The 17,210-nt window shown below is 34.9% G+C and overlaps 2 protein-coding genes across 2 annotated transcripts in view; one reads left to right on the plus strand and one right to left on the minus strand.

The window, feature by feature from the left end:
• The first annotated feature begins 1,217 nt into the window (after positions 1-1,217).
• Positions 1,218-5,936, plus strand: LOC141485141 (uncharacterized). The gene is made up of 2 exons (XM_074181253.1): positions 1,218-1,827; positions 2,528-5,936. The coding sequence occupies exons 1-2, from the start codon at positions 1,491-1,493 to the stop codon at positions 4,108-4,110; spliced, it is 1,920 nt and encodes a 639-aa protein (XP_074037354.1). The 5' UTR covers positions 1,218-1,490; the 3' UTR covers positions 4,111-5,936.
• Positions 5,937-7,438: 1,502 nt separating this feature from the next.
• The window catches only part of LOC111506419 (tachykinin-like peptides receptor 86C), a 62,996-nt gene continuing 53,224 nt past the window's right edge, over positions 7,439-17,210 (minus strand). Inside the window, exons 6-7 of the mRNA XM_023161484.2 lie at positions 10,785-11,075; positions 7,439-9,573 (exon numbers count right to left, since the gene is read on the minus strand). Of these exons, the coding sequence (XP_023017252.1) occupies positions 9,433-9,573; positions 10,785-11,075 (432 nt within the window). The 3' untranslated portion in view covers positions 7,439-9,432. The remainder of the gene's footprint in view (positions 9,574-10,784; positions 11,076-17,210) is intronic.

Consider the following 17,210-nt stretch of genomic DNA (forward strand, 5'->3'; position numbering starts at 1 on the left):
AATTTAGTGAAAATCTCACAATAAAGTGTTTTTGGAATACGTTAGTTATGGATTTTCATCAAGTATCGGCCGATTCCATCATATACCCGGAGAAAAAAATATTAATAGATCGCGAGCTCGAATTCATTCGAATTATAGACAGCATTTTACGAAAGTAGGGCGTGGGACTGAATCGATAAATTGTTTTAATTTAAAAGTGAGTGCACTGAACCAAAAAGAATTAAGGGGAAACATAGAGCTCAGGTAAAAATTGATGTTTGAAAATGTAACAAGTAGTATTCAATTTTTTGTTTTATTGTTTTAGCAATTTAAAAAGTCATGGATTGAACTGCCTGAATATAAATCTTGGCTTCGTTCTGTACCTAATAATCCATATAAAGAAAGACGTACTATATGTAATGCTGAATTTGTGGGTGAATTGTCGACGATTAAAAAACATCAGAACTCTGACAAACACAAGACAAAACTTAAGAGTCTAGGTAAGTCAGATTCTAAAATTGTAATGAAGTTTATGCAGTCAACTGATGCATCTTCGACTCACGACGAAAATATTAAGTTAGCCGAACTTAAACTCTGCGGAGATGAGGCAGGCACTTCAACTTTTATAAATCTGTCGCGTTTTGTATTATATATATTATTGTTTCCTAATTCTAACGTAGCATGCGAAAGATAGTTTAGCAAAGTTAATTTGATTAAAAGGAAAACCAGGAATTCGTTAATTATCAGTACGCTGAATGGTTGTCTTCTTACAAGCCAATGCATAAAGGAAGGAGGAAGTTACATAGACTTTTCCCCAACCAAAGATATGGTCTCACGTATGACAAAAACCAATATGTACCCCAAAAAAATAGAAGAACTTCATGTAACTGAATATGAATTTCCAATAGACGACTAGACAGTTACATATTTCCAATATTTTTTTATAATATATTTTTTTCTTAATTATCATTTTATTATGTACTCCATATGTATTTTTTTGCTATATTATTGATGTTCTTTTTTTTATTTAAACTAAATAAATGACTTCTTGTTTTTCTTTCATTTCAAAAATATCATAGTTCGGAATAACTTCTTATTTAAAATTATTTAAGTCGCTAATATATACATTTTCTATGTGTACGGTAATTTGATTCAAAATACGGTAATTTCTCTCGGTAAGTACGGTCCTGCAGATCTTCGAGGTTGGCAGCACTGCTACTAGTAGACTACTAGCACAGTATTTCTGTATACAAAAAACTGTGGTTAGGGTGTTCTGTGGCCATATGCCTACTAGTTAGTAGTAGTCAAGTCTCTACTCCACAAAGCTTGGTTATAATAGTTATCTGGTCTACTCTTCATTTTCATTAGTGTTATAGTGTTTACATTTACCATACTAGTATTATTCACAGTTCAGATTAATTATTCAGATAGTGAGTAAAGTGACTCAAAGATAAAAGGTGACAAACAAATCCACGTTGCTCCTACATATATTTTGAAAATTGAACTAGATAATGACTAGTGATAATTGTGGAAGACTAATTAAAGAGGAGGAAGAGGAGGAGGATTGTAATGCAGTCCAAAGAATGATCACGAAATATGAATTAGAGCCAAAACAAGTTAAAAGTGAAGATCTCATTGATATTGTTGATCATGATTTGAAATCTGAAAGGTACTTGGAAGAAGTAAAAGAAGCCTCACATTGTGAGGCGTGTGGAGGATGTTTGCTTAGTCCAACTGATTTCTTCAGCCCTGATCATTCAAAATTCTGTTACAACTGCCAATGCCAGAACGGGTCAAATGCTATGCAAGGAGAAGACATGACTCTGGATTTGAAACAACTTACTTCAGGTAACATATATTTTAGTAAAGGTTTGAGAAGAAAGAACCCGAAATGTCAATGGGTGCCAAAAACATATGTTTTCAACAAAATTTTGTTCCAAATCTTAGTAAAAAATTATATCTGTAGAACTGCGCTACAATGACTGAGATGATTGAAGTAACACCTTATTGTGAGATTTCCACAGAACAGTCTACGAAACCGAGTTACATGTTTCACTGAAAGTGTTTAATACGAACCGAATTCTACCTAGTATATTCTTCTTATATACATTACTGATTTAACTTCTTGTGTGAAGATTGTGTAATTATTATCATGGATAATATTAACATCATCAGTTGACCATAGTATTAAGTCGTCTCTTGATGATACTAAATTGGTTAGAAACACTTTCTTCGAGAGACAATTTTTGTTCTGTTCTGTGAAAAATGTTTTCAATAGATTTTTGGATAAACAAATTGATGAGGTTCAGAGGTATAGTTTATTCTTTTTTTGTGTACTCAAAGGGATGTCATATATGAAAGGTTTGAGAAGTGGCTCATTATTGATACTGGTGAAAATCCTTGTTAATATTGAAATCTGAGACATTTCAACTGAAAAGTCCATTTTTTAAAAATATTTTGATTTGAAAATGATGTTTCTTGTGACCGATTATAAATGTAACTATGTACTGAAATAAGTATCCTCTCTTCATAAAACTATTTTTTATAGATCCTGGAATCCCTCTATTTGAAACCCAAGAAGAAACAATTGTTGATAAGGAAGGGGAGATTATCAATGAAAATATGTTGAAAAGACATGAAAAAATTCATACTGGCAAAATGCTGCTTCAGTGTAAAATCTGTTTTAAATCATTCATCAGAAATAGTGATTTGAAGAAACATGAAATGATTCATACTGGCGAAAAACCATTTCAGTGTAAAATCTGCTCTAAATCATTCTGTCTATGTAGTAATTTGAAAGGTCATGAAAAAACTCATACTGGTGAAGAATCATTTCAGTGTAAAATCTGCTCCAAATCATTCATTGTAAGTAGCAATTTGAAAAGACATGAAAAAACTCATACTGGTGAAAAATTATTTCAGTGTAAAATCTGTTCCAAATCATTCAATCAATGTGGTACTTTGAGAAGACATGAAAAAATACATACTGGCGAAAAACCTTTTCGGTGTAAAATCTGCTCTAAATCATTCTGTCGCAAAAGTTATTTGAAAATACATGAAAGAATTCATACTGGTGAAAAACCCTTTCAGTGTAAAATCTGTTCTAAATCTTTCATTGAAAATAGTTATTTGAAATCCCATGAGAAAGTTCATACTGGCGAAAGACCATTTCAGTGTAAAATCTGTTCCAAATCATTCAGTAAAAGTAGTCATTTGAAAGTACATGAAAGAATTCATACTGGTGAAAAATTATTTCAGTGTAAAATCTGTTCCAAATCATTCAGTAAAAGTAGTCATTTGAAAGTACATGAAAAAATTCATACTGGTGAAAAATCATTTCAGTGTAAAATCTGCTCCAAATCATTCCGTGAATGTAGCCATTTGAAAAGACATGAAAGAATTCATACTGGTGAAAAACCATTTCAGTGTGAAATCTGCTCCAGATTATTCAGTCAAAGTGGTCATTTGAAAGTACATGAAAAAATTCATACTGGTGAAAAATTATTTCAGTGTAAAATCTGTTCCAAATCATTCAGTAAAAGTAGTCATTTGAAAGTACATGAAAAAATTCATACTGGTGAAAAATTATTTCAGTGTAAAATCTGTTCCAAATCATTCAATGTATATGGTACTTTGAAAAGACATGAAAAAATTCATACTGGTGAAAAATTATTTCAGTGTAAAATCTGTTCCAAATCATTCAGTAAAAGTAGTCATTTGAAAGTACATGAAAAAATTCATACAGGTGAAAAATTATTTCAGTGTAAAATCTGTTCCAAATCATTCAATGTATATGGTACTTTGAAAAGACATGAAAAAATACATACTGGTGAAAAACTGTTTCAGTGTAAAATCTGCGCTAAATTATTCCGTGAATGTAGACATTTGAAAAGACATGAAAGAATTCATACTGGTGAAAAAGCGTTTCAGTGTAAAATCTGTTCTAAATCATTTCGTGAATGTAGTCATTTGAAAAGACATTTAAGAATTCATACTGGAGAAAAAGCGTTTCAGTGTAGAATCTGTTCTAAATCATTCCGTGAATGTAGTCATTTGAAAAGACATGAAAAAATTCACACTGCCAAAAAAACCATTTTTGCTGTTTGTCATTCAGTGAGTGTAGTGGTTTGAAAAGACACAAAAAAGTTTATATTGGCGAAAAACCGTTTGTGTATGTTCATTATTATCCCCAAAAACATTACATGGTCATATATGTAGAAATTATGTAACTAGTTGAACATTAACCTCTAAAAAACTAAATATTGTGATCGTTTCTTCGGAATCAACTTTTTTACCAGCATTTATCTGATCAAGTTTTGGCATGAATGCCGATTGACGTATTTATAAATTGCCTGTTTTCTTAGAAGTAATATTGTGTTTTATTTCATTTTTTCAAAATCTATGTGTTTCCTGATTTAATCGTTTATATAATTTAGTTTTCTGAGCATTGTATAATAATTGATTTTTCTCAAAATCAACCTGTTCAATCAGATATAATCATTTATCTAATTAAGTTTTGTTATCATCTACTGTTACATAATATACATTGTACGGATCCAAGTGATTTAGTTAGTAAGTAGTTGAAAATAATTTATTGTGAAAATTACTTAATTATTATCAAGGAAAGTCAGTGTATTCATAATACCTATTTTCATTATTTCATTATTAGTTACCCACTTGAGTAAAGAATTTCAATTGGTTTATTCAATTTTTTCTTCCTTTCTCCACCAGTTTTTTATTGTCTATACTTACTCGATCTCCCACTTGAAGCTTTCCAGGCATTTTTACAGAAATTGACAATAAGCAAGAATCCAGTGATAAACTTCCAGTAGAAAAGACATACCAGGCAATTTTGCGAATTCAAAACCATGTGCATCAATATGGCAGATTTGTTGTTTTTTATAACTCTACATTCAGATAACAGATAATTCTCAGATAAATTTGATGAGCTTTCATTTAGATTCTGTGACAAGGAATTTTTACAGATTTGGGAATTATTGAAAATATGTAGTACATGCTTGAACTCAAGGCCGTGCAAAGTTTCTTCCTTTGCAGGCGTCAATCTTTCCAAATCTGGAATCGATAGACCTTTTCTGAAGAAGTATCTACCGCAAGTGGTGAGATTTACAATGTGAATGGCTCAACGCGTTATTTATATTTATTACTTTCAGTCGTTGGAAAACGATAAAATCAAAAAATGCAAACTTTCACAGCCAGAGATAACAGTGAAAGCTATTTTCCGGTTTTTTTGGCCGTGGTCTGCAGGTTTTATGCCCGACGTTACGTCTACTACTGCGGTAGATATCAAAGGTGAAAGGTAACTGTCGCAGTACCCGAGTTGTTGTTTCCGTTCCGAATGCGGTAACTACAATGCTGATATTTGACTCTGGTTTTATTTTATTATTGGTGGATTACCCGACCTTGTTCGTACAACTAAAGACAGGTAGCCAGATTTTATTAATGCTCATTGCCTGTTTCCTATTGAAATTATCCCCATTATTTGGATTTCTATTACCTTTGTATATACTTTGGATAGTCATTTTGAGTTTTATGGAGTATTAGTGTTACTCTGAATGGATGATTAGAATGCCTTCTTTGTTGAGAGCATGTTAGGCTACAGCTATCGGTTTGCAAGTCATTATAGATGAGAATCTTTGTTTCGAAAAACATGTGAATGAACTAATTCGCAGAGCATATGGACAGTTGAAATTGATATATAGTAGTAGACAATATTTATCAAGAAAAATCAAATCAATACTTTTCGAGAGCTTGGTTTTTGTCCAATTTTAATTTCGCAGTTTATCTCTATGGTCCAAATCTCACAGTTTTTTATGAAAAGAAAATACAAAATTAATGAAACTGATCAACGGTTCCCTTTATTTCTTGAATGGGTCGCTTGAGTTCTTCTTTGGAGGGACTTGAGGAAACTTTGCAGTCCCGTAAGTGCAAAAATATTCATTTACGACATTCCTTATTGATTATTTCTCTGCGATTGCCAAATGAGGATGCCGTATCTACTACACAGAATACTAAAATGACGCAGATACGGCATTATAGTTTAGGAAGCCAGCAAATATTTGTAACAATGAAAGCCGGATCTGACTTTTCAGTAAACAAAATTAATTTTTTTGGAAAAATTTCCTGTTCACTAGATTTTCAATATCATTCTACATCAGAAGTCATCTTTCCTCAATCAAATATATCGTTCTACACAAAGGAATATCAAAATACTTTGACGCTGGATTTATCGATACTAGGTCACTAGTAGACACCGCATTTGATTTTAGCACGGCAGTATAAACACAGACATATACCCTAGACGGTTCACGGCAATGCTAAACAACAGAGACGGAAAAAAGCGCCATCTGAAGATTTGTATCAGTATCATTGTGACGGACGCGGGATATTCAAATGTTGTATATAGTTGGAATATTCATTTTATTCAAATGTTTTTTGTAAATTTTAGCGTATTGTTTAGAGTCTCAAACTACACTTTATACTGAGTGTTGAGTGGACTTTAAACAATACGCTGAAATTTCCAAAAACAATGTAAAAATTATAGTCAGAACAAATGTATTTTGCCTCAAAATGACTATCACACAGCCTTCTAGAACCGTAAACTTTTTTTGGGCCCATTTCCATCAGTTCCAAGTTATTAATTACCAGTATCCATTTCTTGAACCTATTTATATCTTTATCTGGATTAGGGAACGCATGTCTTATACTAGATATACTTTTGCAATAAGGAACGCAACATTTGTTGTGGTAAACCATTGTGAAACAATCAAAATAACGAAATGAATAATCACTAGGGTACACAGTCAGACAACAACACCACAGACCAACAACACGAGTCACATGACCTTTTTTTATATATTATGCACATGTTCTTCTTATTTTTACATACATCACAAACCACAAGAATATATGTGGGTCCGTGACATAAAACCGAAGAACAAATTTTCAGTGCCATCTTAAGACTTGTATCGGTACTAAAAAAGGGATTCAAGGTGAAGTAACCTACGTGAACCTTCTAAGGTATATGGTCTGTGAGTATGAACCACTGTTTCTTTAACAACACTTTACGGCACTCACTACTAGTAATAATGTAGATATCATTTTCAACATAAAAATGAGAAATAGAAACAGCATTTTTAACCATTTCCCAATTGTAATAGTCCTCTTATCAGAGAAGAACTAAACAATTAACAAAAAAGAAGCGTAAGAAAACACTGAAAGAGTTCCGAATACATTCCAACTGAGCAGTGGCGTGCAACAATTTGTTGCTATTAACAATATTGAAAAAGTTAATTATCGGAAAGAACTCTTTTAAATACGTCCAAATTTAAAGATCAAGGTTGTTGCTGTTTATGGCAAAAAGGGTGCTTTGAATAAAACTATTGCCATTTTATAAATGAAAGCAGAAAAAGGGTCATTTTCCAGTAAAAAAAAAGTGACAACCAAAATAATACATTTATTAACAAATTACAGGATCACAGACAATGAACATTCATTACATAAATTGTTACACTGGAATTCAAACATAAATAAATTGTATGTACACTACGGAGAAGCGTATCCTTGCTTGAGAAAACAAAACATTCACGTCGGTGAATATTCCATATAAATTTGTCGATTGGTGTGTTTTGAGGTCTTTTATGTACAGTAGTGTAATAAAATAATATAAACAATCAGTTATCACTCCATTGCTTTTTTTTTCAAAATTATCCCATTAGTTAATTTACATTATTAAGTGACAACGATTATGGACATACAATCGTTGATTAAGTGATGCGACCCCATGGTTGCCAACTGCGGTAAAATAACGACATTTGACATTTGCTAATGAATAAATAACCTATCTTTCTGATTTTCTTCTGCATTTTCATTTTTGGGTCATAATTGGGACAGACTATCCTTTTTTTCTTTATAGCTGATTCTTCATTCTGGAGACCCCAACATTATATAGGATGACTGAAAATCTCTTTTACCAAAATGAAAATGCAGAAGGAACTCAGAAAGATAGGTTATTTATTTAATAGCAAATGTCAAATGTCATTATTTTACCGCAGCTATGGGGTCGCATCACTTAATAAGGTCAATTATGATTCAATCAGCAGATGAAAGCGACAAAATGAATTTGTCACTTGTTATATTTGAACTTGTTTTTTTTCTATTGTGATCTGTAGGTTATTACCTGAATATAGACTGATCTCTGCTTATCGAATCAATATAGATTCATTGTCACAAAACAAGTAACTTCGAAATTTCATTCGTTTGTTGCTCATATCTCTGTTGACACATACTCCAAATCTGATTACTAATGGAACATTGGAAGTCTCCACATAAAAACAGTATTTTTCATGATAGGAAACCAAACAACAATGTTTCTTATCAATTTTTGAAGGGTTATTTTTTGAACTTTAATTACTCTCAAGTCATGTGACATCACTTTACTAGAGTTGAGGAACATTCGAGGTCACACTTTTTGGGGCGAAACTTGAAATAAAATTTAAAATAATGATTTTTGATTATTCTAAAATACAAATCATGAAATTATAAGAAAACAACAAAAATTAATTGGCGCTCCGAGGCCTCTTGAGATATCTTACATTTTGTTTTATGGGAGAGGAGATATTGGCAGATCAAGATCTTCAAATTTTCTGGGCTATATTAGGAAAGCATGCATAAAAACTACTTCCATTCAAATTTCAACAAATGTAACTCTTTGAGGCAGTTCGAAGTTGATTGCTTCTTTTGAAAACATTTCTTTCAAATTAGATACTTTGAATAAGAACATTTTGTCTGCCGCCAAGTTTTTATTTTAGTTTGAAAGTTGTAGATATAACCTAGACATTTAAATACCTTACCATGATGATACTCGGGAACAGAAAAAATTAAGAGGAGCTTCACCTTTGCACATCTTGGACATTATAAACAAGCACAGCTTATCTCTTTTGGTGTTTGAAACATTTTTTTAGTCACAATTATTTTGGAAATTAAAATTTTTTTGCTGAAAGATCACTTGTCATTTCAAAAGGAGTGATATATATTTGTGCATATCAGATCATGAACAGGAAAGACCGATTGAAGCTCTTGCTATAATCGGTAAACAAAAAAAAGGACTTTTAAAAATCCCATTCCAAGAAACAGCCCCTTTGGAGCTGAAGTCTACACAGTTTTACTTTTCAATAAAGGATTCTCTCAAAATAATCAACTCTCAGTTAATTTAAGGATGCTTTCGAAGTATGTCCTTTGAAATTATACCATGTTTGCAACCAGTACCCTGTCTCAATTGGAATTTTTACAAACCACTAGTCGAAATTTTTTACTGTTGAAAATCTCACGCCACAGAACACTTGTTTGTTCTGAAAACGTCTCAGAACAATAACTTTTGTCGTGGACTCCACATAACATGTTATTGTTCTGTGACTAACATTTAGTTCTTCTATTTTATACGGCAAATGTTTTCGTTGTTTTTTGACTTGACTGACGCCTGCTGGTGTTGAAATTCAGTTGGTTCATGTGGTTTGGACTATTTTTGAGCCGTTGCATGTAATGCAGCTGTGTTCCTGAACCGCTGCTGTCAGCCCACTGAAAATAAACAGAGTTCTTTGTAGAAAAACACAAAATTTGTATGGAAAATTCGAATTAAATTACAAATAATACCTGAAAATTATACATTGAGAAATATAAATGATTATTTGTCTATGTAAGAGAATGGATATTGTTGTGGTATCACACTGATCGTTACAAAATAAAAATTAAATTTTATTTCATTATATCGCCTGCAGAACTTCCTAATGTAGTAGTATTCAATAGAAATGTTCAAGAAAGGTCCATGGAAACAAAAAATATTATTATATATACTGGAAATGAGAAATCACTTTCCGCCTCTCAACTGCTTCCACTGCAAACAAGCAACTAATATATTTTCAGTAATAATCAAGTGCAATTATCGCAACTGTCGGTTCTAGAGAATTTCTACTCCTTCTGTTGAAATATCCAATTAGATGAATATAAGACGTTCGAGTTCGTCGATGAGCTTCTTTTAATTAGAATCCAAAAGCACTCAACGAGAAAGAGATTCCACTTCTGAACCATAGAATTTGTTAAACTGCATATCTCAATCCGCAACCCAACGCTTTACGTAATTGTGATAACTTCAATCTGAGAAGTTTGCGTTATTTCCGGAAATTTGACAAGATTCATCAGATGCTGGCGTTTGAAAGAGCGTGATTTTTATGTGCATAAGATTACATTTTTGTTAGGGAAGCTTTGTCGATAGATTCAATTACGATTTTGATTATTCATGTCACTTTTAGTGCCGTAATTTGAATCAAATATGAGACAAAGGTCAAGTTCTTTTCAGAAATGTCAGTCATAAAACACATTGTTTGCCGACCTTTCGATAGAAATATTTATTACAATTATTTTATAGACAGAGATACTCTCAACTAATTTCATGTCATGCTATTCTGATCTGGTGATGAAAAATATCTTGTCATCTGTTGAAAATCTAAATAAAACTCAAGGTATTGGAAAATGATTGGAAACATGCTATGGATGACAACATCATAACAGTGGGAAATTTTAAATTCAAAGTAAGCTTTCCCGTGCATTTTATTGCCACTGCGAAGACGTTCAACTGATTTCATTTTGTTTGAACTGTATGTTGATAGTTTTCAGGTAATGTTAAAGTAATTTCTTGGTCAAATAAGCCGCTTTTCTGTTTTTAATCGTTTATCGAACAATTTTTTTGTGTACTTATAGCTGAAAAACGTACCTAAAAGACTCCAACTCACCTTAACTATCTGTCTCCTCCTCTTGAACGTCATCTTTACGCAGAACAGATTCTTGATGGACCTTCTGAATTTCCTGGAGAGGGCGCAGTATATTATCGGATTCAATGCAGAGTTGGCATGGCCTAGCAGGCGTAGATACCTCTTCGATTGTTTCGTATGCTCTCCCGTTGAAGTGCCCAGATCGGCCATCAAGGTCATCAGGTGATACGGCAACCAACAAAGCGCAAAGACAAACGCAAGCAGCAGAAGGATACACGCTACCCGTTTCCTACCTTTGATCAGCTTGTTTCTCTGCAACAAATTGAAAGGCTTTTAAGAAATCAGCAGATGGTGAGATTTTCATATGTCAGTTGCCATATTTTCAATGTAACTTTTTTTTTCGGTGTCAACTGCATCGACTACTAAATGGTCTAGTGTTATGTTAATGATTACCAGAGCACCTAGGAAGTTTTATGGTTATTCACAGTCACGCCATCTATTCATTGGGTATAATGAAAAACACCATGCACCCATGATGTTGCGGAGTTTTTCGATTTGAAAAAATGTCACCAAGTTAGATGGCTTACAAGCAACGAAACCTGTCACTTGTCACGTCTCCAGAGTTGGCACAGAACACCATAACTGAAAATGGTCACAGAACACCTTTATATTGATGTTGTTCTGTGGTTACGCACGAATTAGCAATGCGAAACCAGTTGAACAAGTTTGTAATTTTTACAACACCCTCTACGTTTATAAATTCATGCTCAATTTACAATAGCCATCATGTGCACCCCACGACTGTTAAAACCACCCCCCTGCTGAAACAGGAAGACGACGACAATTTACAATATTGATTTTAACGCTTTCAAATACTCAATTATGTAAATTGGAGTGTTTGCGGTTAGTTTCACGAGTTTGACACCTCTCATCTGTTAGACTGCAGCGAGGATGAACGGGGTCATCAAAATTCAGCATCCGCTCGCGTCCATTATTCTCAACATGAAGAATTGAGAACTGCATCTGTGTATTACGAGGGAAATTTTGGGGAAAATGTCCCCGATTTCTCGTCAGTGGTTTGAACAGTCTACTGTTTTAAATTCCTTATAGGGTGACTATTCAATATACTCTTGAGCCACAGACGAAATACTTCTACCAACTTCAACTTTCTCTGATGTTTTTTTAATAAATACTGGTTTCACGTCGTGTTTCTAAGATTATCCCAATCCGATCTGTAACCTACTATCGCAGTAGTAGACGAAACGTCAGATTTAAAAACCTGAAGACCTCTGCCAAGATATTCAAAAATTCACAAATAGTTTTTACTCAAAGTGTTAACTGAGTAGAAGATCGCGTGATCTAACCGATTTTTGTGAAAAGTCACACATTCAAAGCCAGCTTTTCCTATTTGAAGAAAAATCATCTCCTGATCAGCATCTAAGTATCGCAATTTCCTCCAGCATCAATGAAATCAATTGGGAAAACGGATCTCCTGATAAAACTGAAACTTTCTGTTCTCTCTGTGATCCCTCATCGGAAAAACCTTGACCCAACTTTGCCTTGGGATAATTGCCTCTGACATATCCAGAGAAATCTGCCAAAAGCAATCTATTCGAACAGAAAGGCTTAACGTGTGCCGCAATTCTTTCTACGGACGACAGGACCGTCTACAGGAGATATATGTAAATTGAATGTAAACCTTTAATCAAGGGAAATAGTAATTGAAATTGTACAAAATAATCGCATTACTTAAAGTTATCTCTAATTTTCTCTTGAGATAGTGCCTCTGAGAGTACGTATATCTAACTTTCTCGGTCGACCATAAGCACGCCTGATTAGTGAGTTTATATGTATGTAATGAAGACTTCACATTATAAGTTAATCCGATAACTTTAAAAGGTCGGCGAATGTTATATAGACTTGCAACTTAATATTGTCTATGGCCTTCTGTCGGTCTTTGTTATTTTGATTTGAGGAAATCAATAATGAGAGAATGTCAGTCCCTTTCGTCATATTGGCCTGAAAATTTCTATGCAAGCAAGCAGTGGCTTGCAGCTCAGTGGTCAACTATAGAGTATTTTAATAAGCGCCCCACGTTGGGCGCCAAATGTGATATCCACCTTCCCGTGGGTTGGGCTACCTATCGGGCGCGTCCCCAGGTGGTGGATAGGGGAACAACCAGGGGGCTGGAGGCCTTGTCCGAGAAGCCAATGGAGCCTTACGGAGGGGGTCGCCGGACTCCTGGTCAGTGGCAGAAATAAGTAGGGTGAGGGGAATTGAAACCCCCAAAAGCCTTTACAAACCATGCCACCGTGGATAAGCCTACCCAAGCTAAGGTTTGAGGAATCGTGCCGACAGCTGAATGGTCGCAGGGTGGTATGCGGTCACGAACGATCCCCTTGAGGAACCGGGCGAAACCTCATTGTAACTAGCCTTCCTCTGGTGATACGGGGCTCTGCCAAAGGTGACCAACTCTTCCCTTGCTACTAGTGAGAACACACATGAACGGAACAACACAAATAACCTCATTTAATACTATTATGTTATTGGAAACACCGTGTACATCAGTTCCAAAGAATGATGAGTATCCACGAAAACTCGCCCCATGTATAAAAGTGAAATATCTAATTGTATTACACCCTGATTCAACCCAACAGAGAATACAACTTACATTCTCAAGGTAAATACCTATTTGTCGTAACGACAGATCCTCTGAAAAGGGTACAGGAGGCCGTATTTCCAGTTAATGACGTAGTTCCGACTGAAGTATAGACGAATGGACAATTTCATATCCATTAATTTTATGTGCTTTTTGATGTCAACTCCTAGTACGAAATTGCCTGCAATTAAATTAGCCGAAGAAATGGAGGTGGTTTCACAATATCCATTATGGCGATTGTTTCTTTTACAGCTTTGCAGAAGAGGTGATTCTAATGGTTTAGTTCACGACGGTTAATGTACCTGCTGAAATAAGTATAATTGCGTATATAATAATACTCTTGGTTTTAGTAGGATAAAACCTGATATATACAATAATAATAATGATACACATTGTTGAATGAATGATCATATGAACGAACCACTACATAATATAAAATAAAGTCGCTTCCTGCTGTCTGTCCCTATATATGCTCCGATCTTCAAAACTGCCCAACGGATTTTGATGCGGGTTTTTTTAACAGATAGAAGGATTCAAGAGGAAGGGTTATATGTATCTGTATCTTTAGAGTAGGGAGGGCCAAGACTCGCCGAACACACACTCTCTTATTGACGATAATTTCTGTTGACACATCCTCCATAGATCCTCATATTATGGAGGCGTTTCCTTAGTTCACAGTGGCCAGTTGGAAATCCTACTGTTAAGCGTATATTTTTACTGGTCATCGCCAGATATTTTTTCGGCACCAGCTTCCCAGGGATTGCGCATGGGTGTAACATTTGGAGGTGGAGTGGAAGAGGAAGAGGGTGCACTTATAGTTGCTGCCATTCTGCCTCTTCGCTCTCTTTCTTCTTTTGGCCTCGGTGCAAATGCGCTTACGCCTTGGCCTTTGTGTTGCGTCACGAGGTGATCTGCTATGTTCAGCCTCATTCTGAGCGGTAGATTGGGGTGGACATTTCTGTTTATCCCTAGCCACCGCTGTATATTAAGGTGAGCATTTCTGTCCAGCCTCGGGACTTCCATTAGTTTCTCTCAAAGTATATCTTTTCCAAATGTTTGACCCATCGATATAGTAACCGATCGAAATCACCCAGCCTTCCAAATTATCCCAGAAATTCTATTATTTTCGATAGGTAAGTACGTCATCCCAGGAAAACTTCTCGTGGTAATCAGACCGAAAATAATTCATACCCAACCCATCTCCCTTTGCCGTCAACTTTTTCCACAGTTATTAGATTCAAGCAAACTTTATAAAGTTGCCAACAAAAACGTTTCGAACCGTTTTGAAATTATCTGTTCGCAACACATTTTTCCTTTTTACGCCCTTAAAGCTCGACTCGTTTTTCAGAGGCGATGGAACTTTTCCAAGGAAGCGGAATGTCACCGATAAGGCGGTGCACGATTCAGTGACGATATTATCCTCCATATGCCGGGAAACACGAGGCTGGATGAGTTTCCTGTCTTAGTTCGTGTTGCAGGAACACGTGCCAAACTGTAACCGGTTATTAACTGTTTTAGTTGGCGAGGGAATGAGAAAGGAGTCAATTTATCTCTATTCATTTTCCAGAAAGTAATTACAGGGTAACTTTCACAATTGTATTTTGTGAAGGTTTCAAACATGTTTTGAGGTTATACTTCTTTTGGGGAAAACTTTTAGGGAAAATCGTGACAGTAAATGTTTACATAATACCAGTGATGAAAAGAGTTTAATGGAGAACTTTTAAAATGTCACACACTGTCATATGTTTTGCAGCGCTATCTTGCGGCAATGGTCCCCTTGAAAAACAGATATCTTCTTCTTCTCTCATTTTTTCTATTATTGCTCTCACATAATATTCAAAGTGACCATTGCCGTAAGGTGGAGGTGCAGAACTCTAGGAAAACAACTGCAATAATTGATGTTTTCTTGGAGCGAAAGCGGATTTTTTTTCTGGAATAGTCACTAACTGAAATAACAATATGAGATAAATAGTACTCCATTACTATATAGAAGATTCATCTATCATTTTAACTACGTGAGTCAGAAGATGTCAGACAAATGGTCATGCATTGTAACTAGTCCATAAGCTTGATCACGATTAGATAGTTGTGAGGCTATTAAATTGTCACGCTTTGTGATTGTTGAGCTGTTCCAGTATTCATTTAATAATATCCTATCGAAAAGTAACGTCTACCATTGTGTGTGGATTATATAGTAAGATTAGTGGGCGGTGATTTTTCTTGGTGGCGTGAGATGCATATTTTTTGAGTAAATATGGTTCTACCATTGTTTGTATTTGTTGCGAGTATTAACAAACCTCAAACCAATTTTTTTCTCAATATTTGACCTTTCAGAATAAAGCAATACCTGGAAAGCGATGCGGTCAAACTAGCCACCTGTAGATTTCTAATGTTTCCATGCTCCAATAGTGACCCGAATGTAACGTCGACTACTTCTCAAATATACTTTCCCACTGAAAGCGATTACTCACGTCAGATAGTGATCGTTGCGGTCACGAATGGCCGTAAACAATGAAATGGAGCACGTTTGATTTGTGTTCCATATCGCAACGAGTGGAATCCACGTGCTGGTGCAATGTTCCAGAAAAATTGGGTCCAAATTTCACGAAATTATGAGCTATAATTGAATTAGATTCCTGGCAAATAGACACACTCTGTGTACACTTTTTCTTCACCAGAATTAAAAATATTCTCACCAAGTTGGCATTAACACGATAATGCAATTCATACCGAAATGGCAACATAAAGTAGTATGTTTCAACAACTGTTTGCAATTAAAAATCAAAATTGAATTTCTTTATAATACAAAATCGACAATTCTAAACTTTTGAACCCATTAAAAAACAAACCCCTGATGATATCTGGTGTACAAAGGTATTGTTACCGACCTCAGTTCCCGATGCTTTCTGAAGATCGTCTTCATTTTTTTATATCTTTGAAAGTTCGAATTCGAAGTCGAAAGAGTTCAGAGAAATTCATCTCTCAGATGTACGAGGACTAATTTTATGATTTGTCTTACTTACAAAAATGTTCTGAGACCGCTTGTCTTTGTCAAGCTTATGCAGTTGTCTGCATAAGCTTGACAAACGTTCCAAAGAACGTTGACACTAGAGAGCGCTGATGTTGGAACTAAGTCTTAGATTTGAGAGATTACTAGTTGGTTGATATGCAAGTTTGTACAGATGCACAGAGTTGACATCAGAGAGAGCAGATGTCTGTAAACCCCAGCGAAACTATGATAGTTTCCATCACCAGGTAGAGGAATTCGAATGATTCAACTTCAACTTTTTCAAAGTTAAGGTTATTCCATTCGCAGTGGAAGTGAAGCATCTAGGTATTATTTTCAATAAAAAACTCTACCCGTAGTTATGGGCATATCATCTTAATTTCCTCAAATTTTCAACTGCTCTCGAATACGAAACCAGTTGAAAATAGTTGTTTCGCAGTTCATACATTCATCACATATTCTATCTATTACTCAACGGAGAAGCAACAGAGAAAACATAAGCTGAATAACCCAGAAAGAAATTCAGGAAAGAGGTATCTCAGTTCACCACAAGCAAATAAATCAAATGATACATGCTCTTCATTGTTACTTCTTTCCCAGTTTGTTCAAGGTCAAATCGATGAAAACCAACAACTTCGCTATTACCCGGGAGATGTTCAACTGTCTACTTTGGGGGTCCCAAAAGAAATCTCTACCTTTGAAATCTTATCTCGCACTATTCCACTGAGTGTTATACATCAGCTAACTTTTGAGGTTACCTTTTTAATATTTGAGGGGTCTC

This window comes from Leptinotarsa decemlineata, unplaced genomic scaffold, assembly GCF_025532065.1.
Source record: "Leptinotarsa decemlineata unplaced genomic scaffold, Ldec_3_MD MMD2_tig00026307_RagTag_RagTag, whole genome shotgun sequence".
Taxonomy (NCBI): Eukaryota; Metazoa; Arthropoda; class Insecta; order Coleoptera; family Chrysomelidae; genus Leptinotarsa; species Leptinotarsa decemlineata.